Raw genomic sequence first — 21,622 nt, forward strand, 5'->3', positions numbered from 1 at the left:
TCCTCACCTTTCTTACCTCTGACAAATGTGGCTCAGACCTCTGGCTTCTGCTTCCCACAGCTGGGTGACAGCCAGTCTGAGACAGGGACAGGGAGGAAATAGAGGCTCCCTGAGCCATTGCATGGGCACAGCACTTCCCTGTTCCCACTCACTGACACAGGGTACTCATGTGGAAGGAAACTGCATGTCCTGGTGTCTGTCTCCAAGACTTTGGACTGCCTGTGCAAGATGCATAAACACTCTCTGGGCTCTGACTGCCATGGGACTAGACCAGACCTGTGCAGGGACTGCACCTGCCTGGGCCCAGAGCAGTGCTCTCCCACGTGAGAGGCAGGCAAGTGCAGAGGCAGATCCATAGGAAACATTTGGACACTTTTGGTGCCCAAACGTTGGCCAGTAGTCAAGCAGTGTTTTCAGTCCCACAGTTCCATATACACGTGTGTAAATACTGGTAAAACAGGGAAGGAAACACAGAGAGCTGCATGCTGCTCTCCCAAGCAGCCACATAGCTCAGTGTGGCAGATGTGACACAGCATTCTTAGCTCAGTAATTACCATTCTCGCCTGGTTTAAGCCCTTGGAACCAGGGGCAAAGCCTGCTTGAGAGATGGGCATTTGGGGAGCAGCTTACTGCTCCTTTGAGTTAGAGCCTGCTCCTGCCTCCCACGCATGCCCTACATAGTGAAGGCATTCACCACTGAAATTTTGCAAAACACTTTTTTTGAAACGCTTTTGTTTGTATCCCCATAAAGCAAAGCTTTTGAGCAAAAGGTTTTTCTGTGTCTCTCTAGTGAGCACTGAGAATAGACTCCAGCCTCCTGCTGCTGGGCATGAGTAACTCTTTATGTCCTCTTACCTTGGCCTCAATTTTAGTGACTGTTTAATTGGCAGATACTTGCAGGACATCTGAAAAGAGTATGCACATCTCAGATATATCTTCCTTTGAGGGTCCTTGTTACCTCTGCTAGGCCTCTTTTGTTCCCTTTCTGTGTTGAGATCAAAGACCCACTGGGATGGAAATCCTGTGGTCTCTGCAAGGCAATGCTTTACACATACTGTTATGCCTGAGAGAGGCTGCCAGCACACTTGCTAGATGCTTCCATGCCACAGCAAGTCTCTTCTGTAATACCTTCCATAGTCATCATCATTTAACAGCTTAAGAAGGTCTGATTTTGAAGCAGTTTAAATCTCAACAGTTTACACTGGCTTCTCCTGGATTCGTGGGTGCTCTTCCTGCAGGTAAATATAAGAACCCATTTTTATATCCATACCTACTGATGTGCTTTAACCTTAGCCCATTATTCACAGCCACATTTTCCTGCTCTCTCCCCTGGTGAATGTGGAGGGTCTCAGCTGCCCTCACTCAGCAGCTGATCTGCCTGACAGAGTGCTGTAACCAGCACCAGCACTGTGTTCATGCTGCACCAGGAGATTCTCCTTCGGCACCTGCCCTCACACTCACACATTTCACAGCAACCCTGCCTGACCCTGCCAGCAGCAGTGCAGTTCTGACCAGGTCAGCTGGTGCCCATCACATTTCTTTAATTACCTTCTGGCAGCTTGTTACATCCTGATGTCAGGAGAGCTTTCTGGTGCAAACAGAATAAACTGAGCTCAACATCACTTTCACATGCCTTTAAAAAGCCTCCTTTCATCCAGTATCACCCCTACATTCTCTCTTAAACATGGCAAGTATTTAAAAAGTGAAATATTTTTCAGCCCTGAGAGACAGAAAGCCAGCCTATCTACAGTACTGTTTTCAGAAATACAATTTTTCATGATTCTTCATCTCTTACAACATGATTTAAGACCCTTAACAGTTTTGAGTATTCTAATACTGCACTTTTACAGGAAGAATGCATCAGACTGGAAGGATCCACATCTAAAATGTACAAACAAAACCCACAAGACAAAAGACTTGTTCAAACACTTTTTATTAGTTAAAAAAAAAATCCACAATGCCTATAGATCCCAAGTGCCAGTGCATATGGATGCAAGACACAGATTTGTGAGTCCAACAAAAATATACAAAGCAACTGGGAGGCCAGGAGGGAGGTTGGGAAAGACACACAGCCCAGTACACACCTGCACGTTACTTACAATTGAGGAGTCTGGCTTACATATATTGTATGACTGGTTTATGAGGCAAGTGCAAGACTACAGAGCTGAATGTAGTTAGTCTATGGACAGTGGGATTTTCCTGTTGTGGTGTCAGCTAATACTTCCATGTCTGCTCTTGGAATGGTCTCTTTTGAGCAAGAATTCCCTAACTTGATGGATCACCTCCAATTTCACCCTGTGAGAGAAGACAGGTAAGAAAACAGGTAAATATTTCCAGTGGAAAACATAAATGAATAAATTTAGGAGAAAAATCAATGCTGACAGTCACCATACAAAACCCCACAAACAGCTAAAAAAATGAGGACCATAGGTGATACAGAAAATAAATGAATTATCCATTCCCTCTGCAAACCAGACACACTCTGGTGTAACTCAGATCTCTGGGGAAAACAAGGGTGTGAATTCACACCTGGTGCAAGTCAAGTTAATGTGGAGCCAGGCTCCACTGGCAGGAGTGTCCTGCTTGGTGCTCCTGGGTCTGCTGCTGCCTGACCCAGCCTGACATCAGCACTGCTGCAGCCATGCAGCCACTGGGATTGTGGGGCCCATTTCTGGGACTGGCAGTGGGGTTGATGGCTGGAGGAAGGTGAGAGATGCAAGATGAGACTTTTGGGAGCTTTGGGGACCATGAAAACAGCCTGAGCTTCAGAAAGGCTGAAAACTGTGGGGTTTGGGTGCATGCAGTACTTGTGGAAGGGACAGACAAAGGCCTTAACACTGAAATTGTAAAGGAAATACCACATGAGAAGCGTTTGCCCCTGTTGTCCATGTTGGACAAAAAGTCATCCTTGTTCAAGAGCTGAAATCAGCCCAGAGACAAATTTTTGACCCAGGGTTTCAAAAGAACATTGCAGGTAGAACAGTTAAAAATTGAATGAACTAATTTAAATACAGAAAAATCTACAGAAAAACTTGTTATCTAAATCTCTTCTAAAGCATGGCTGCAAACAGGAAAAAGCTATTCCATGTGATGACAGAAGCATAGGACAACATTAACTTTAATATGTGCATTTACACCCCAAAATCAACCCAAATCAGGCAGCAGTTTGCAATCTGTCCATCTGTCACTCATGGAAAATTCCCAAGATAGGGAAGTGGCGAAAACAAGAACAGATGAGGCTTTTGTCCAACAACTCAGGAAAGTGGGAACAGTGATGGGCTCCTCGCATGGCAGTTCTAGAACCACAAGTGGCAAGGGGGATATTCTGCCAGGGGGAAGCCAGACAGAGGCAGGGCGTGGCACAGAGGGCAGTGGGGATGTGGCAGCACTCACCTCTCCTGCAGGGGCCCCCTCTCCCTCCAGCCTGGGCTGCTCGGGCGGCTGTGGCGGTGCCAGGTCCTCCTGCCAAGTCACAAGCAAGATGTTTGTCCTGGCTGCCACATGCAGAGTCATCACCCTAATCTTAGACAGGCTGAGCAACGTGGGGGTGAGCATTACACACACAGGCAAAATGGCAGCTTGAATAGATGGGAGATGCTGCTTGAAATCCATTTTTGTTGTGCAGCTGGTTAGAGCAGATATCTATGAAAAAGCCAACTCAATTTCTTACAGCCTGGTTTAGGGTCTTTTCATACAGAAAATCAGCTCTTTTTCTGTCATTAAGACCAGAGTTTTGACTCCATCAGTGTGAAGAAATTTGGGAGCAACAAATAAATTTATGTATAGCAAGGCTATACCCAGCCTTTCCCCACATTATCTTACCCTAAGCACTCATTGCATAGATTAAAATGAATCAAAGATATAGCAGTACTGTGGTGATGTTAATCTCATGCTTCAGAAAAATTATCCTTATCAAAGGATAAGCTTTTCTTTTTGTTTGAGTCCAAGCATTTACTTAAGTATTTTGGGCTCTTCTAGCTACTTGCCTACATCTTTCAGCTACCTTCCTATTCACAGAAGAAGAGAAAATGTTGCATCACCAGGTAATTATGTTAAACACAATCTGGTCGCATGGGAAGAGAAGACAAAATCCTGACCATACTGGATGTGCACAGGGGATGGAGAGAAAGCAGAAATGCACCTGGGTGGAATCAATCAGTGAGAGTAAGGGGAAGCAGAAATAGTAGAACCTCTGTAATTTTATTTGACTTCACCAGAGAACTCAACTAAAATTACAAAGCTTCTCTGTTCTCTTGGAGCACACGTGCCCAGCAGCTCCCCTGAATGACTCTCACTCCACATGAAGTCAGGGCCACCATGGAGGGAACCAGAGACACATATATTATGGAAAGGAAAAGTCAACTTTGCATGAAGGCAAAGTTATGAATTCCAATATTTTGGAAACACAGGCCACTATTTTGCTTGGTGCTGCTGCTGATGCAATGCAAATCAATGTCCCTGCCAAACCTACTGTAAAGAAAACTTTATGCTCCATGTGTTTAGGGTACTCTCTTTTCCTTTTCACACATGTCCTTACTTTCCTGTCCAGTCACAACTGCTCTCATCAGTAGGATAACATCCCTGCCATGCCTGCTGCTTTTTGGACTGAATTTGGGAAAAAAAGGTTTTGTGAAGTAAAAAGGAAAAATAGATGGAGTTACATAGATACAAGGTAGAGGCCATGAAAATTTAATCTGGAAATTGAACTTCAGATCCATGTGTGGCAGCAAGGGGAGCCAGGAGGTGGAAGCACTGCAACCTGCTTGTCTTACCTATGGGCTTCCTGTTCTCCATGCAAGCTACTGTAAAATCAATCCACTGGATGCAGAAAATAGCCAAAGCACTGAGCTGCAGCCCTGTACTGATATCTGTCACAGCTGCAGGCATTCCTTCATCTCCCTGCTGAGACCAGAGCTGATCAGTCTGTTTATGGAGAGCACCATGTGCTGCTGGTATCTCCAGATGAGAAGCACAGTGTGACCACCTTCTCCTAAGGAACATGCTCTTAACTTGCATAGCATTGTTGGCTGAAATGATTCTTGCTGGTACCAGCCTGAGCCATATGAAGCAAGCCCAGGTAACCAAATTACATCAAACTGCACATCATGGAAGCCACTTTCTCCTGCAGGGAGACCTGCAGCTCTTCAGGAGAGGCCGCTGCTCTGATGGAGCCACTTGGTCACAGTGTTTCTGAGATGAGTCAGCTCTCCTGCTGCCAGCAAACAGCTCACTACTCTGAATTTATGGATGCTTATCCAGCCTCAGGATCCAGCCTGCAGCTTTAAAGCACTTTACATTTGCATTTACATTACACTTTGCATATCTACACCTTATAACTCAACAGTGCACATTAGGCCAAAGCAGGTAAACAGCCTCAAATTTTATTTTGAAGATTTACAAACAGATTTTTGACTATTAGGTGGAAAGGAAAGAAACTTCCAATGGAAGCCACTGACAATAGCTGCAATAGCAGGCATTTCATAGTGTTTTGCAGGTGGAGTTACCAGCTGCTGTGTGAAACTGTGAAGGTCAATCAAAGGCAGCTGCCTAAAGTGCTGAGCTGCATTGGGAAAACTGGGGAACAGCTCACAGTTACACAAGGACCAGTGCAGTGCACTCCATCTTTCCACAGGGTATGACCACCTATTGTTCCTGTGGGAATGGAGCCTGGCTCTGGTAGATGTGAAAGAATCCTGGGAGAGGGACACTTTTCTCAGGACCACCCCAGGGAAACACCATCCAAGAGCAAGAGGTGGGCTGGAGAATCCCTGTTCAGCTATTGTGCTGCTTCTCACATCCCTTAGATCCTGCTCTCTGCCAAGACTGCTCCAGAAGGCTAAAAATCAACCATCTATTTTTAGAAAGGGAAACAACTGAGTTTCTGGAGGATGTTTCTAGGCTGTGTTGGAGGAGCCAGCACAATAGCAGGATGAAGAGGTGTCAGGCTGTGTTAGGGATGGCGCTTCACAGCCCTTTTCTCACGCGCTTCCACCCTGCCCGGAATAGGGAGCAGGAGGTGAGGAAGGGCTGCATTCTTCAGCTGGGTGTTACCTGGCTGGGGATTTCAGGCACTGCTCAGGAAGACAATATCCAGAGCAGGACCATGTGGGGTAGGGGTCTCCACTTTGGACAAAGAGCCAGAAATTCCTGGGCACCAGCTCCAGCTATAACACTGACTCACAGAACAATGCTGGGCAAGAAACAAGGGGTGAAATCCCAACTTCCTTGGGGGGCAGAAAGAGTTCTGCCATTCCTGTCAGTGCTCATCTCTTCATTAAAAGGGGAAACATTTTCTAAGCTAAAGGCATGTTGAAACCGTGAAACAATTAGTAATGCTCCACCTGCTCTTAAAGGGAGAGCCAAATATTTCTTCTCAGAAATTACGTATTTTCTTAGAAAAAAATATTTTTAATGGAAATAAAATTAAGTTTGCTTTGGGCTATTTTCTTCTGGTTTTTGGTGGGCACTTGAATCTTTTTTTGCTAATGAAGAAAGAAAAGTGAAATACTTGAACATAATAGTTAAATGAAACACAAGACCTCAGAATTCCTTCTAAGAATAGTACACAAGTTTTTAAATATTTTGTGTGTTTAAAAATATATTTTATATAGAATATATATACCACAGGAGATCTCTCTATATAAAATACAATATTTCACTAAGATTATGAAACAGAGGTACATGTTCAGCTATCACTAATTAAAAACTCAATAAATTAAGACCTGCCCTTTATAAAAATATTCCTGTGTAATGGTAAGGTATCTTAAATAGACTGTACTATGGGCTTCTGGGTTCATGTATTTTAATAAGTTGTTTTAAAAACTGATTTTGAAAGCCCAGAATACTGAAGAAATTAGTTACAATTTAATTCCTCAGATTTCTCATTTTCATAGGTTCTATGAAATTCCCCTTTTCAGCTCTTCAGCAATTGACTTGTCCACTGAGTTAATATATGAAGTAGAATTTATATTTTTTGTCTATATTGTCTTGTAGGCCAGTGGGAGTTTTGTTGCTGTCCCCAGATTTTTGGACATTAACAATCATACTAAGATTATTGTCCTTATATAACAGAGAAAGCAGTCCAGATATTGGATGCTGGAATATACTCATCAAATCTCAACAAATTCAGTGGCAAACAAGATTTCATCATCATCATCATCATTATTATTATTATTAATTTTAAGATTTTAAGGCTGACAAGCCAGAGAGGTTCACTGGCAGCCTAATGTGCTACAAATTCAAGGGCCCTCAAAGGGACATCAATTGCATAAGGTGGAGAGGCTCAGCCTCCTGTGGTGCTCCTGACCTTGGGTGCTGGAGCAAACACGATGCTGCCTGGCAGCATCCCCAAACCACTCCCTAGGAAAGCCTCAGGCAGCCTGGCAGGTCCTGTGGACGAGCTGTCCTGGACAGGTTTCAGGCTGAGTGCTCAGAGTGATGCCAACAGCTCTGACTAAGGGGTCAACCCTTGATTAAAGTGAGTGGACCCACCAACAGAACAGACAGAGGGGCATGCAGGACTCCTGTCTCACCCGACAAATCCGGGTGGTCTTTTGTGGTGGCTTTGTTTTTATCCAGCTCACAGCCAGACTCTCTGAGAGTCTCCTGGGACTGCTTATACAAATGATACATATTTAACGTGTATCCTATGGGATTGCAGGGGTACAGCCTTGAGCCATGGAGCATATCCGTGGTCTTGTAGGCTTTAAGGCTTCACCAGTGCCACTAACTCAGCTATTTTGCATGGGAAAATATCTGCCTGAATGCACTAATGGGACTGAGAGGGGAGCACAGAAAAAGTGCCTGTAGGCAGAGTGCCCCACTCTATGTTGCTTGTGCAGTCTCCCGTGCTCCATGACATGTGGAAGGCTACCACTGGGATGCATCACTGCATCAACTAACTACAGGGAAGCTTGAATACAAAGGGGAACAAGTTTATTCCACCTAATTGTTGGGTGGTTTGCCTGTTGATTTCCCTGCTCCTCCTGCTTAGCAGCTCTGCCTTTGGTGGCTTCTCAGATGCCCTCGGTTGCTCTCTCCTTGTGGCACTTGCCCAGCCCAATCTAACTTGGATAGGAAGGTCACTCAGTTTCTGCTTCTAATTCCTTCTGTGCAACAGACTGTCTCTGCATCAGAGGCATTGCAGGGTGTAAGTGAAGGGAATCAAGGCCATGAGGAGCAGCCTTTCCCATACAGGATGTGCATTGTTATGAAAGAGATGAGCCACGGCGTGGGTGCGGCCACGTGCGCCAGGTCAGGTGCACAGAAACGCCGTGATCCAGAGAACGCGCCCAGCGGTTGCACATGACTGACAAATGCTCATTTAATTACTGGGCTGAAGGAAAAACCAGATCAGACCCAATTCAAAGTGACAGAGTCACGAACTGACAACTAAATCATAAAAACTGACAGGACAAATAGATCTAAAGGGAAGATTTAGGTGGAAGGTGTAGGGAAGCATCAGTTACTGGGGAAGTTGTTCCAAAGCCTGAGGGACATTTTGAGAGCGTGTGTACATGGGCTTGTTCCAGCCACGTGGTGTCTGCATTGCAGCAAGCTCTCTGCTGTGTCATACAGACAAAGCATTAATCCTCTTCTAAGACAGGGATATTTAGTGGGTGGTTATCTCACTGGAATCTCCTAATGCCCACCCCAGGCATGGGGATGGGTGCAAAGCCACAGACAGAACACACTACTGACTGCTTTCATTCATTTTTGTATCAGAAAAAATTGTGGAGGGTTTATAATCTCTTAATTTACAGATTTTTTAGCTGATACTTAAAAACTCCCCCAAATGAGTAAATTCTTTCTTGTACTCAGCAGTGACCAGGTCAGTGCCAAAGCCCTATCAGGCAGTGCCAGCACAACTCAAGGTTGTTCTCATCTGCTTGGCACCCCTCCATAGGTGTAGGGTTACTTCAGGCCCATTTCCTTCTACATGGCTCTGAGTGCTCGCCCCAAGGACGGTGAGGAACAGCAGCCTGCCAGGGTGTCTACATTTCAGTGCCTGCTGTGATGCAACAAAGGGCTGAATTCTTTCCCATGGCCAAAGTCACCATCTGATACACCTGCACCCCATGGCTATCCTGAGCAAAACTTGCCCAAAACCATTAGAGTACCTCCCTCTGTCCTAATGTGTGCCTGCCACTGATCCCAGCTGTCAAATGCACAGACTAAATGTCAACGAGCTCTCAGTAATTGATATTAATACTGGCAATGGCCAGCTGGGGACATGCCTTCTAGGTCACCGGAGTCCCCAGCCCCGAGTCACCCCAAGCTCAGTGCCATGCATTCACAGATCCCTGGCACTTTGAACAGCCCTTCTATAGCAGGGCACAACACTGGAGATAGTTGAAAACCCAAATAAGATGTTGGCAAGTGCTCTGTGCAATTAGAAAGAGGGAGGATAGTATGGAGCACAAACAGGTCTCAAGACTGGATGCTCTCTCAGACTTCTGGGGCTGAAATGCTGGTGATTATTCCAGGACTGCAGGATTATAACAGTGGATATTCACTGTTTAAACATTTAAAAGCTATGCATTATCACTCTTAGTGTATCTCCAGTGGGTCTCCCTCATGCATTACAGTGCCTGGTGCTGCTATTGGCAGACTCTGGATGTATTTCCATTAGCAAATTGTGTAACATGACAGGAGCAGTTCTGGAGAAAAAACAGCCAGTGCTGAGAGCCCAGCACAACTCCTTATACTCCTTTCTGGGCCCTCCCTCTGGAACAGCTTTGGCTCCATGGCAATTATCTATTAGCAGTGGGGATGCACTCAATGTGCATGTGGAGCCCAATCTTCTGTGTCTAGCTGGATCTAAAAGGTGTCTAGCTACATGATAAAGTATGGTGAGTATGAATAAAAGATTTGTACTCCTAAGCTGAACTAATCCAGCAGAACAGATGAACTCTCTTTCACAGAAACAAATGTTTTTCCTGAATTTTTTTGTCCTGTGATTTTTCTTGTTTTTCTCCTCCTGTTTTCAGTCTGCTGCCTCAGCACCTCTGCTATTTGGCATGACACTGTATTCAAAGCAGTTTCCTGGCTCCATTTAGTCTGCCCTTTGGCATGTGACACATCCTAATTTTTTATTTCTTCATCAATCTCCATTTTAAGTCTAAGCAATTGGACATCAGAAGCAATGGAAGACATCAGAATGACAATTCAGATGCTCTCTGGAAAGCCTGCACTGGTTTAAGCTCTGAAATTAGCCGTAAAAGGTAGCTGTCAGTCTTTGAGGTGGGGTTCTCACTTAGGAGGAAAGGAGAAGAGGATTGCTGCTGCTCAGTCCTTGCTAGAGGGGAGACAGCTTGCTATCTGCAGCCAGGATTCCTATCATCAGCAAATTCCTCACTCTTCTGGGTCAATCACCCCATGGTCGGTCAAAAGGTAGGAAGGGGTATTCTGGCCCCATGGAATTAGGAATCACTGTTTGCACTCCTGCAGCCTAACTGCTGCTCCCAGTGGGAATAGAGATTAAATTTATCCCAAAGGCTTAGCAGAACTCCTGTATCTGCTCTTTTCACATGCTTTCAGGAGGACATTTTGCGTCACTTGAAGCTGCTGTTCTCTTTTGTTAGGCTATTCTCTCAGGATTTATATGTGTGTAGAAGTTTTGTTTCACATCACAATGTGTTTATGTGCAGGTCAGGAAATTAATCAGCCGACTATCTGAACAATTAAAACAATTTTGGCCAGCCTGGCTTCGCTTTGATTCTGGGTTTGGGTTTGCTGTGACTCATAAAGCTCATGTGGCCATCAACAGCACAGATACACTCTCTGAGGAGGGGAAAGAGAAGGGCTTACCAAAGAGCTGCCAAGTATTGGCCTCCTGCTGTACAAATGGGTGCTGTTTGTTACCAAAGCATCCTCTCTAATGATCAACACTGCCTTCGTCTAAGGAACTGTTCTGCTCCTTCAGACTCCCTTTAATCCCCTCACTTGAAGCAGCCCCGTTCATCAAATTAGGCTGGAGGACAGAAGATGCCTTGTCTGAATCTGGCTTAATCCCTACACAATTTGGGTCACACGGCCTTTTATCAATAAGCACTTGGTTGTTGTCAAACCAGCACGAAGCAGAGCAGCAGGGTCAGGCTTTCTGCTGGAAGCAGGCTGTGCCTGGCTTGCTGCTGCCCTCTTCTGCCTCCGGAGCTGCCGTGGCCAGGGCAGGCCTGTGCATCCCGCCAGCACCGCACAGCGGTGAGGGCAAGTGCAGGCTCCTGTGCCATCCCACTCTGCACATCCCTGAGCTCTGACTCAGTCCAGATGCTCACTGCTGCCCACACACATTTCTACTCAAGTCCCTGGGGAAAATGCTTTTCTACATTCGTAAGAAAATGGAGAGCCAGACTGTTGTCAGCAGTGCCCACTGACGGGACAAGAGACAACAGGCACCAAGGGATTAATGTGTCCATCTGAACAGAAGAAAACCATTCTCTTTTTCCTATGAGGGTGGTCAAACACTGGCACAGGTTGCCCAGGGATATTGTGGAGTCTACTTCCATGGAGATATTCAAAACCCACTGGGACAGTCCTCTCTCAGTGGCCCTAAGGGGATTGGAGTGGATTATCTCAAGGTGTCCCTTTCAAACTAAATGATTCTGTGACTACATTAGGCATCACATGATAATATTAAGTATTATACAAAAGCAGATGTTGCTGAAAACCTTTCATGAAATAAGTAAAACCATCAACTGTAAATGTTTGCAGGTTAATCCAAAGGCTCTTCTGTCCTGCCCATCATAGAACAAACAAACACACCTTTTTTACAACTCCTGTAGTGGCCACGATGGTCTCTGCTCCTTCTACAGTCTTGTTTGCCACTGTGTTCACACTGGCTACTACAGCTTCTCCCACCACGTTGGCCTGCTCTTTGGTCTTCTCAGCAACTGCAGTTTCAACAAAAGCAGAAAAGTCAGCAAACCAGACACTGCCAGCAGGCTGCCAAATTCCCTGGGATGACAAATGATTGCATTGAAGTAAAAGAAGAAATTAGCCCTGGTGCAGTCCTTGTTTGGACTTTTTAGATGAGATCACGTCTGAATTTAGACTGTGTATGTGAGGATTTTTGTCTGGCACAAAATGCTCCTTTGTGGGCAACCAGAGAATGAAAAATTCACTGCCAGATACTAAGAGACAACAGTGTAAATAAGGTATTTTGCATTGCAGACTGTGAATGACCTCTTGCAGGTTACTTTCTGTTTGATTTAATACCCCTTGGCAGAAAACAGCAATAGTTATGAAATCCACCAGGCAAAGGATCCATTCATCTTCCTTCAGGACAGTCCATGTGGCTGCTCATCCTTGGAGTTGGGGTTACCCTAGAAGGGACCTTTAGGTCCCTGACTCTGCAACCTGGCAGGACCCTCCCAAAGACCACAGTTTTGGCCAGACAGGATCTGATGCAAGTAAATCCTCTCCACGTGCTGGGCTGTGCACCTGACATTGTGAAATATCTAAATAGCTGTGAATCATCCCAGTCTGCCAAGTAACCTGTGTTAGATTTTTTCTGACCTACTCTACTGATCAAATATTTTCTCCCACCTGTGTCCACTGCAAGTGCCAGACCCTGAACCATCACTCCTGGCAAGCAGCCTCTACTCATCAGTAGGAAGGTCAGGCAGATCAGTGGTATCCCACAGGGACCTCCCACTTGGCAGGGGTGACAGCCTTCCCAAGAGGTCTAACAACCACCACAGACTTCCACAACCCTCTTGGGCTGTGCTCTTACCTGAGGTCACACTTTGCACTACTCCCTCCTTGGTCTTGGTGCCTGTGAAAGGAAACACAATCCATCAGTGCTGCCTGGAAATTACACCCTGACTTCTGGACACAGATGGTTTCCTGCTCTCAGGAAGCGCAGTGGGGAGCCAAGGTCCTGCTGACACCTCCTGCTGAGACACAAACCATTTGTAGAGTCAGAAAAGAGACCAGCTTCCCTCCCTAGTAAAGCCAATGAGTATCTTTGTGTTGAGAGTCGGAGAACTTCAACAGCAAATTCTCTGGAGATGCCTAGACCTGAAAAACCTTGATTACAACAGTTGTCCCTGCAATAGTTCCAAAATGAGCAGTTGAGTAGTGGTAAATCAACCTTAAGCCACTTGTAAAAATGACTGTAAATAAAATCACCTGGCAACATCTCACCTACCTCACTCTTGCAAGACAAGAAGTCACATCCATGACTCTCCCCTGCCTTTCAGCAGGATACTTGGCTGCACTGGTCATTTAAAGTCTCATTCTATACTACTAATAAAGACTCTGGAGAAACCTGAGACTGAATTTACAGAACCACTACCTACCTCCTACATACCTACTTACTAGATTCCCTGTTTGGTGCCTCAACCTAGGCTGCAAGTGCCTGCTCCCAGCAATGCACAGAAAACAGATGGTTTTATCTCAAATTATGAAAATACACCATATGTATGCTTACATTGTAATTTATCTCACTGTTCTCAATGCAGAAAAGCTAACAGGATGTGAAGGCATTCACTTTGCAACACAAATAGCCCTGAGGAATAATTAATCTCTGTGATTTTCCTCCATGCTTGAAGTGACAAGCTATATATCCTTTGTACTTGATATTGCTGCAGATAAGTTAAATCATATGGTACATAGGCAGCCCCTATGGTAACTAGGTGCTTTACACACTAAAAAAATAAGGAATCAAATTTATCTCTCCTGGAAGTTAAATAAACACAAGCCAAAATATCCCACTGGCCCCACTTTACTGTATATTGCAAATCATCTGCACCTATACAGAGTCTCTCTTCAGGTTTCCCATACTGATACAACAAAAGGATTTCTATGGCCAGCTATCAAAATGATAAAAAATGGACAACAACCAGGCAGATTTTTGACTCCATGATAATGGAGCATCCACGGGTGTGGTGGGAGAAACCAGTTACAAACCACAGCTCATTCTCATTAACAACAGCCTGAGAAGCAAAACAGGTGCAGTGCCCTGATAACAACAGCCCAGCTCAGTGCTGTTTTGCCTGATGCATGGTATGTATTATTGAATGTAATTCTCAATTGTTGATTTATTTTGGTGGTTGCGATGCCTGCCTGGGGCAGAACAAAACTGTTCTACTACAATATGCCCTCAACATTTCATTCCACCCTCCCAAACTGTCTAAAAGGTCAAGAAACGAAATCTTTGTACCTTTAACTTGTTACTGCTGTAAGCTGAGTTCCTAGTGATGCACATGATACATGTGCACTGCTGTGAACTGGATTTAATGATGGTGCCCATGATACACAAACGTGCAGAAGCACAGCACTGAGCATAGCAGGTGCAAGTCTCAAGCCATGAATGTGAGCCCCTGAATGGGCCAAACACACAAGGTTCAATTCAGACACCATCCTGTTTCGTTTTCCCTCCCAGTAGCATTCCAAGAAAAGACTGCCACAGTATTGATTTGACATACATGGTTGTCTCATACCAGACTCAGATCCTCAAGCTTAGCCCTTTGCTGTTTTTTGGTCAAACAGCAGCTGATAGGTAAGCAAAGTACGTGATTGGCTGTACTAGCCTTTCATGCCTTTGCAGTTTTGCAGTAAACACACTCAGTGAGACAAGAGCTGCAGTTTTGTATGTTTTTTGCCAGACTTTTAAGGTCACTATCTGTGCTCAATTCTTTTACAGGGAAGAGGAGTGAGCAGGTGCTATATTTGCAGACCAGAAACGAGGGATGCAGATAGAAGGAAAACATCTGAATCCATTTCATGACAGAAGCAATGTCATTGGGAAGAGTCACTGCTGCAGCCTGGGGAGAGCTCGCCTCATCCTCCCAGCCCAGCCACACCCGATGACTCAGGCTCCCATCCATTATGCACCGCATGAAACCCGACCGACCTTCCGGCAGCACTCCTGCCAGCAGCCCGCATCTGTTGAATCAGAAAGCAATCACCTGATGCTCAATCTCATTTCACTCATTAGTCCTTGCCCGCAGCTTGTGTACCCAGAATTCATGCATCTTGCCTCTTCTGAGTGCTGTGAGTCATCTGCAAGTGCTTTGGGACCGCCAGGGTGTGACAGAGGTGGTGGAGTGCTATGCCCTGGGAGAAGGTCTAGAGTAGAGAGGGATATTTTGATGTGCATTAAATCCCGCAGGAATCACTCAGTTTAAACATAGCTTGGTGTGTGGGGGCTTCCTGCAACACACGGTTGAAAATCCCTCTGGAAAACTGGAAGTGCATTCTTTGCTGAGGCTTCCTGAACTATAGCATTAAACAGTGCTAATGACTCAATACTCTGATGCAGCTTTGCATTAAATTCATTAATTAACTTCCCCATCACTTACACCCCTATTCAAACCAAATTAAAAAACAGAGCCCACTGAACCATCTGCTGGATCCACACTAACCATGGCAGGGATCTCCTGACACCTTGGCACACTCAGAGGCTGTTGGAATTTGGAGTGCAGATGGTGATTTCACCAAGCACAGAGGTGACCCATGATACAGGATTCCTCCCTCTCCTTTTGTGCCCTCTCTTCTCTACCCCACAGGTTCAGCAAGGGCAGGGGCACCGCATTGCAGGCTTAGCAGAGGAGGGAGGCATCTCCTGCCTGGCATGGGCTGTGGGAGCTGAACCTAGATGGATCAGAGGGGGGACGAGGTGGCCACAGTGTCCCAGTGGTGCTGTTCACTCCAGACAGATGCCTCTGAGTGAGCATTATTTTCTTCTCCTGAGCAGCAGCAAGTGACTCACCAGACGTGGTGGTTGTGCTCAGACATTTGGAATGCTCAGAGAATCAGCAATGAGTTAACACAAACCTGAACAAAAGTCAGGGATCCACTTCCTCCATCCTAGGCCCTGGGGATTTTGTTCTCTTTCCTGAAGTTCTCAAAAGACCCTTGAGGTTCAATACAGTATTATTCTCTCCTAGCATCCAAAAATTCAAGTGTCATCACCTAATGCTCTAGATGAAGCTGCTGGGATAGGGGTCTGCAAGGGAAGAAGCAAGGAAGGAACAGTACAGATTTACTGTTCATGTGGCATAGAGTGACAAAAGGCAGCATGAACAACATACTAATCACTCCAGTTTTAACCAATATACCACACCTCCACCTTCTCTGGCTATTAAAACAAAACCCCCATTTTCTGAGCTAATTAGCATCTGGTCTTTATTTTTCCTGCCTGTGAAAGACTGAATTTTCCCTAAAGGGCTGAACTTCCCAACAGGAACTGAATCAGACCAAGGCAAAGCTCTGACTGGTGCATGACAGAGCAGGAACCAGAGTATACCAACAAACCAAACCAATAAAAGGAGAAAGCACTTAATCCTCACCTTGATCCTTATTTGATCATCATTCAGAGATTAAGGTTTCAAGGATTTCAGTTTTAGGCTCATAGAAAACTTTATTGAAAAGATTACAATCTCCTAAAGAGACCTCTTGGCTCAACAATGAAAACCAGGTCACAGTATGGAGCTGTACAACGTGACTGAAAAGAGATGTGAGAAATTACGTATAAAAACTCTGAATAACCCCAGCACAGCTCAGATCTGGAAGCAGGTGGAGCAGTAATGATGCCACAATGTGACACCCACTTGTCATTTCTTAGACTGGTGTTTCACTTACTGTAGTTAGTTTAGTTATTTACAGGAATGCTGCTTACCTTTTTTTCTTGTGGGTCAGCTTCAAATTGAAATGTGAACTGTTACATCCATTCATTTCCAGCATGTCAATAATTAAGTATTTAAGAATTCAAGATAAAAACATGATCAGACCTGCTACATACAAATTTTCTATTTAATTTGTAACATACAAATATATATCTATAGCTATTGGCAATAGAGCAGTTTTAAATATAGTAGCCAAGTACAGCTGTGGATGTTGCAATAGGATAGCAGGAAGAGCCTGCATGTAAACTTTCCTACAAAAAGAAACACTCCCACATCCAGCAAAAATAAAGAGCTGTGTGAAAAGCAGTAATCAGCAGTGAGATAATCAGTCTTGGGAACCTAAGACTCTTTAGTTTGTATTATATGGAGTATCTGACCATCCAGCCATATAATTGGATGTGCTAGATAAGTGGAGATAGTGGGTTTCAAGGGTGACCTTGAAAGGGGAGGTTTCAGCCCATTAACTGTGAAAGAGGTCTCTAGGCAGGACATCAGGCACACTGTTTTCCAGATCCTATTCTTTGGGCAAAAGGAATTTGGGCGTTTCTTCTAAAGCAAGATTAATGAGTGCATGGGCAACGAAAGAGGTCGATGAACAGGAGAAGGATTCCAGGGCAAACCCATTTGTTTGTGGGGAAACAGATGCATCCTGCAATCCCCTCATGCTAACACTGTTGGCTCCTCTCAGGGACCTCCTCAGTGAGTCCCTCCCAGTGTGGAGGTGAGGCAGAGACTGGCAGTGCTCGTTTGCCTGGAGAGTGCCTGACTCACCCTGCAAACAATCAGTGAATGTCAAACAAACCTTTCACCTGGGCACCTGCTCCTTAACATCATTCTGCCTTCCCTGGAGTCGTGGTTTCTATGTCTAACTTACAGCTGGGGAAACTGAGGCGTGGGGAGGCTGTTGTACCCCAGGTTTACACAGCAATTCTGCTGAGCTCAGGATCTTATCCAGACTATCCTGCTAGTCACTCTCAAGCTTCAGCCACAATATCATTTCCCCAGACTTTCTCAGAGACAATCTATGCAGCTTTTCATGCTCAAAAGTAGATCAAAACTAGTTCTCTCTTACCTACATACATTACCCCTTCTTTGGTCTTCTCTGCAGCCTCTGTCACTCCCTGCTTGGTCTTTTCTGCAGCAGCCACCACACCTTCTTTAGCAATGGAGAAACCTTTCTTAAAGACATCCATTCTTGTTGCTTGTTAGGGTATTATCTGGGATGATCTGAATGAGGGAGCAAAAGCAGCAAAAAGCACCTCAAGGCTGGGACTGCGAGATGCAGCCTTACCCTCGGCAGATCTCAGCTTCTCTGGCAGGCTCTGCCTTTGCTCTTCCTCCTGTGCTGGATGAAGGCAGTGTGGCAGAGCTCACAGCCCTCGCTGGCTCTTATTGATGAAGTGTGCTGCAGTGTAGCCAATGCCTGTGTACAGCTGATACTGAAATATTAATGATACGGATCTGCTTGGGAGCTTTAACAAGGGAGGGGGAGAGGAGGACGATGACAGCGGTAGGTAAGGAGCTGTCTGGAGAATTTCCAGACAGAGAGAGCTTTTAAAATGTACTGCAATGCTCTCAGTGAAGGATGGTCTCAGTGAAGAGGGAAACTCTAGCAGAAGAGCTGAGTTCCTGAAAGGGCATCTCCCTGAGGCTGCAGCAGGAGCCAAACACCAGGAGCTCTCCTGGACCCCAGAGGGTGGAGAGCACAGAACACTGACAGTGTTTGTAGCAAACAAACAGGGTCAAGGTTTCTTAGTCTGGCAGTTACCAGAACCCAGCCTTCACAAAATGGTAGCAAGAAATTTAGTAAATCCTGAGAAAAAGGCAACCAGCTATGGCTTGATGCTCAGGTGAAGTGAGCTTGAGGTCCCACCTGCTATGTTTTGTCAAGTGTGAAGTCATTCTGTATAAATTGTGGGGTTTGCTCAGCTGTACATCCCATTACAACACTTCATTTCTGAAAAATCAGATGCCTGTTGGGGGAAATCCTGTTTCCTATTTGTTTCTCTGAGTTGCTGTAGACAGAGCCCTGCTCTGCTGCCGCAGAGTGAGACAACATCTCACACCAAACACCATCCTCACGTCAGAGCTGGTGCTGCAGAGCACAGCAGGGTGAGAACAGCCAGCACAGACCTGGCTGGGGAAATCTTACAGAGGAACCATCCAGCCTCAAGGCCTGGCTAGGAAAAAATACCAAAACATGGTCATGAATCACAGTTGGATATCCTAATGTACTTGCAGTTAAATTCAAGTTAAAGTGTTTTCTGAAGTAGATCCTAGGTGGCCCAAATCAGTTATTTCCCCATCAACAAAATGAAGTTCAGTGCTAGCTGTGAAAGCAATTGCTGGTGCAGCAAGGTGATTTTTTTTTTTTTTTTAATAGTGCCAGATGTGAAACTATGGAAGCCACATTGCATCAGCCTTTGAGCCCAAAGCATGACCTGCTTTGGCTGTTTCTCTGCACCAGGCAAACAGAATATGAAATTCAGAGGCTGAGCTGCATTTTGGAAAGGTAGCATGCTACAATGTCATGAAGTGCAGTGGTCTGCAAGCCACTGCTGCCACAAGTTATCAGCCTGGAAGTGTCAGATGGGCAATGACTACACAGAAAAAAGTCTGAGCAAAAAATGTTGTATCTGTAGGTGCATGCAGACATGTACACTAACAGTTCTTACTGTGGAACTAAGAATAATTATTCAGTTTTTGGAAGTATTTTTCTTACCCCATACTGAAATTATTGAAAAGCTGTTGATCTGGGAAATAACATACACAGTTCTTAATCCTTTTCTCACAAATAAGTCTCCTTACTTATAAATGAAGAACAAATTTCCATCTGAACATAAAGGAGCCAAATCTCCGTCAGACTAATGAATTTATCAATTGTTAATTTAAAAAGTGCAGGAATCACAGGAAGGCCAGCACAGAATACCAATTATTATAGGAGTTCATATAGTTCCAGAATGCTGCAGCAAGAAGTGGAAAAGGTTTTTCTTACCATCTGTCAAAATTCCCCCTAGGTGGTTGTTGCTATGGCTGGTGCTCCTTCCTGCTCCCAAGGTGCTCTCAAATTGAAGATATCTGCACTTTACTGTGCCATACAACAGAGGTTTAACCTTGCTGCTCCTGGGGCCAGTCACAAAACTGCCATTGATTTCACCAGGCACGGGCAAGAGTCTTGTTTTAACTACATTTATTAAAAGAAATGAATTTACCATCTTTGGGAATTGCTCCAGGGCCTACTTACTTTTTCACCATACTTTCAAAGACCATTAAAGGAGAGCACAGACATTCCTAGGGTTATGAGTTTTACTGGTATTTTCAGGAGAACACCAAGGCTGATAAGGCTGAGTGGGAAGGGTATCTTGATTTTGTTCAGCTATTGTTCTGTCATTGTGATTTGTACAATTCAATTTTACGTATTTTGCATTGCTATAAAAGGTAATAAATACATGAAATATCAAGCCATCCTGGGATGTGAAACATGAATCATCACCAGATTGAATTAGCCAATACTCAAGTGGGATACTCCTTTCCTGCCTTCTCCTGTCCCATTGACCTTGGAAAGGGCTTACAAGACATATTTCAATGCTGTTGGATCCCTCCCAAGCAGCAGGCAGTTTGCACAGGCATTGTTTTACCTTGAAACCTTTTTAGGAAAGCTCTGAACTCAAGACAACATCGTAGGCAATCTATACAGGGCAAGTATCCACCTTGGCTCCTCAATGTTTGCCACCTTCAGGTGACTGCAGGATCCTTCCACTCAAAGCAGAGGATTCAGTCCCAGCTTGTTGCCAATCCTACCTCAGACAAAACTAACAACAAGAGTTAACACAAGCTACCTTGGCTTTAAGATTTTGCTAGTGACTTAACTTTCTGCCTGGTAAGGTTTCCTCCTTTGTATCAGGTAAGAAATCAGGAGAGAAAGGCCTCCAGCAGGCAATTCAGAGACCCCAAGTTCCTGTCTCACCTGGCACAACCTCTTTTTCTCTGTTTTCTGCCTTGCAACATTAGGAGAAGCCAGTTAAGCTACATCACTGTAAACAAATCTGTAACTCAAAAACATTTGGCTGATCTGCATAATACCAAAAGAAAGCCTTGTTTTGACTTGTGCAATGACAAACCATCCACTTACTGTTCATTTAAAGTTTGAGTTCTGGCTGCTCAGACTTGGTTATTGAGCCTCTTGCTGGATAACAGCAGAGTTTCTTGAAACTTCCCCTAAAAGGAGCAGTTCCCCACCTCTCATGTGCCTCCACTTGTCCCTGGGTGTTGGTGGCTGACACCTGGAAGGAAGCAGGTCTGTGCAACATCTGCCAGCAATTCTGGAACATGGGCAAGGAATTCTAACTCAAGTCTACCTATTCCCAAAGCACTGATCCAAGGCAAACTAAAGAATGCAAAGCAGAAATCAACATTCCCTGTCCTCTACTGTCTTTTTCTTTGTGCCTGCAACAGATTAAACAGGATTTTACTTAATTTGGGTCTCTTCCTTCTTGAATTTTCCCAGTTGGAAGCTACTCCATCCATAAAGGCTTAACCTTGTCCTTTAACAATGAACTTATGCTGGAGACTAACAGCTGACAAAGTAATTTTGCTGGATGAAAGGAGTGTCATTTGGTCATATTCTATTGAAGTATACTTAAATTGTGTATGATATTGTTTGAAAGACAGGTAAGGAAAGGAAAGACAGACTGCTTTGTGGCTGGTAAATATCCTTTGTTGAGGAAGTTATTTTATGGAGAATAATATTAACATTAACAGGATCCAACCTTGCTATATATAAACAGAAATCCTTCCTCTCTCTCTCCATTTATGAAAACTTCAAAATGCAGAAGCGAGAACTGACACAGATCTGTCATTTCCATGCCCTAACGAAAACAAGCAGTTGTCTGACATCCTATGGCAAACAGTTTAGGACTTGAATCCCTGCATGTATGTTTGCATAGGTAATGAGCTAACTTCCTTAGCCAGGGAATGAATAAGCCAGGGAC

The 21,622-nt window shown here is 44.7% G+C and overlaps 1 protein-coding gene across 1 annotated transcript; it reads right to left on the reverse strand.

Annotated features, from left to right (window-relative positions):
* Positions 1–1,917: 1,917 nt before the first annotated feature.
* On the reverse strand, positions 1,918–18,046 carry SNCG (synuclein gamma). Its single transcript, XM_036386258.2, has 5 exons — positions 17,704–18,046; positions 12,734–12,775; positions 11,764–11,891; positions 3,394–3,462; positions 1,918–2,295 (listed from the first exon to the last, which is right to left on the reverse strand). Exons 1-5 carry the CDS (start codon positions 17,822–17,824, stop codon positions 2,266–2,268), a joined length of 390 nt encoding a protein of 129 aa, XP_036242151.1. The 5' UTR covers positions 17,825–18,046; the 3' UTR covers positions 1,918–2,265.
* Positions 18,047–21,622: the final 3,576 nt, after the last annotated feature.

Source organism: Molothrus ater, chromosome 8 (assembly GCF_012460135.2).
Source record: "Molothrus ater isolate BHLD 08-10-18 breed brown headed cowbird chromosome 8, BPBGC_Mater_1.1, whole genome shotgun sequence".
Lineage (NCBI taxonomy): Eukaryota > Metazoa > Chordata > Aves > Passeriformes > Icteridae > Molothrus > Molothrus ater.

What these genes read in the sequence shown, in the direction of transcription:
- SNCG (XM_036386258.2), bottom strand. Translation starts at nt 17,824, where the DNA reads ATGGATGTCTTTAAGAAAGGTTTCTCCATTGCTAAAGAAGGTGTGGTG. An exon ending in AGAAGGGGTAATGTATGTAG is followed by an intron (nt 12,776 to 17,703) that starts GTAAGAGAGAAC and finishes TTCCTTTCACAG; the next exon opens with GCACCAAGACCAAGGAGGGA. An exon ending in CTACAGGAGTTGTAAAAAAG is followed by an intron (nt 3,463 to 11,763) that starts GTGTGTTTGTTT and finishes GTGACTTGGCAG; the next exon opens with GAGGACCTGGCACCGCCACA.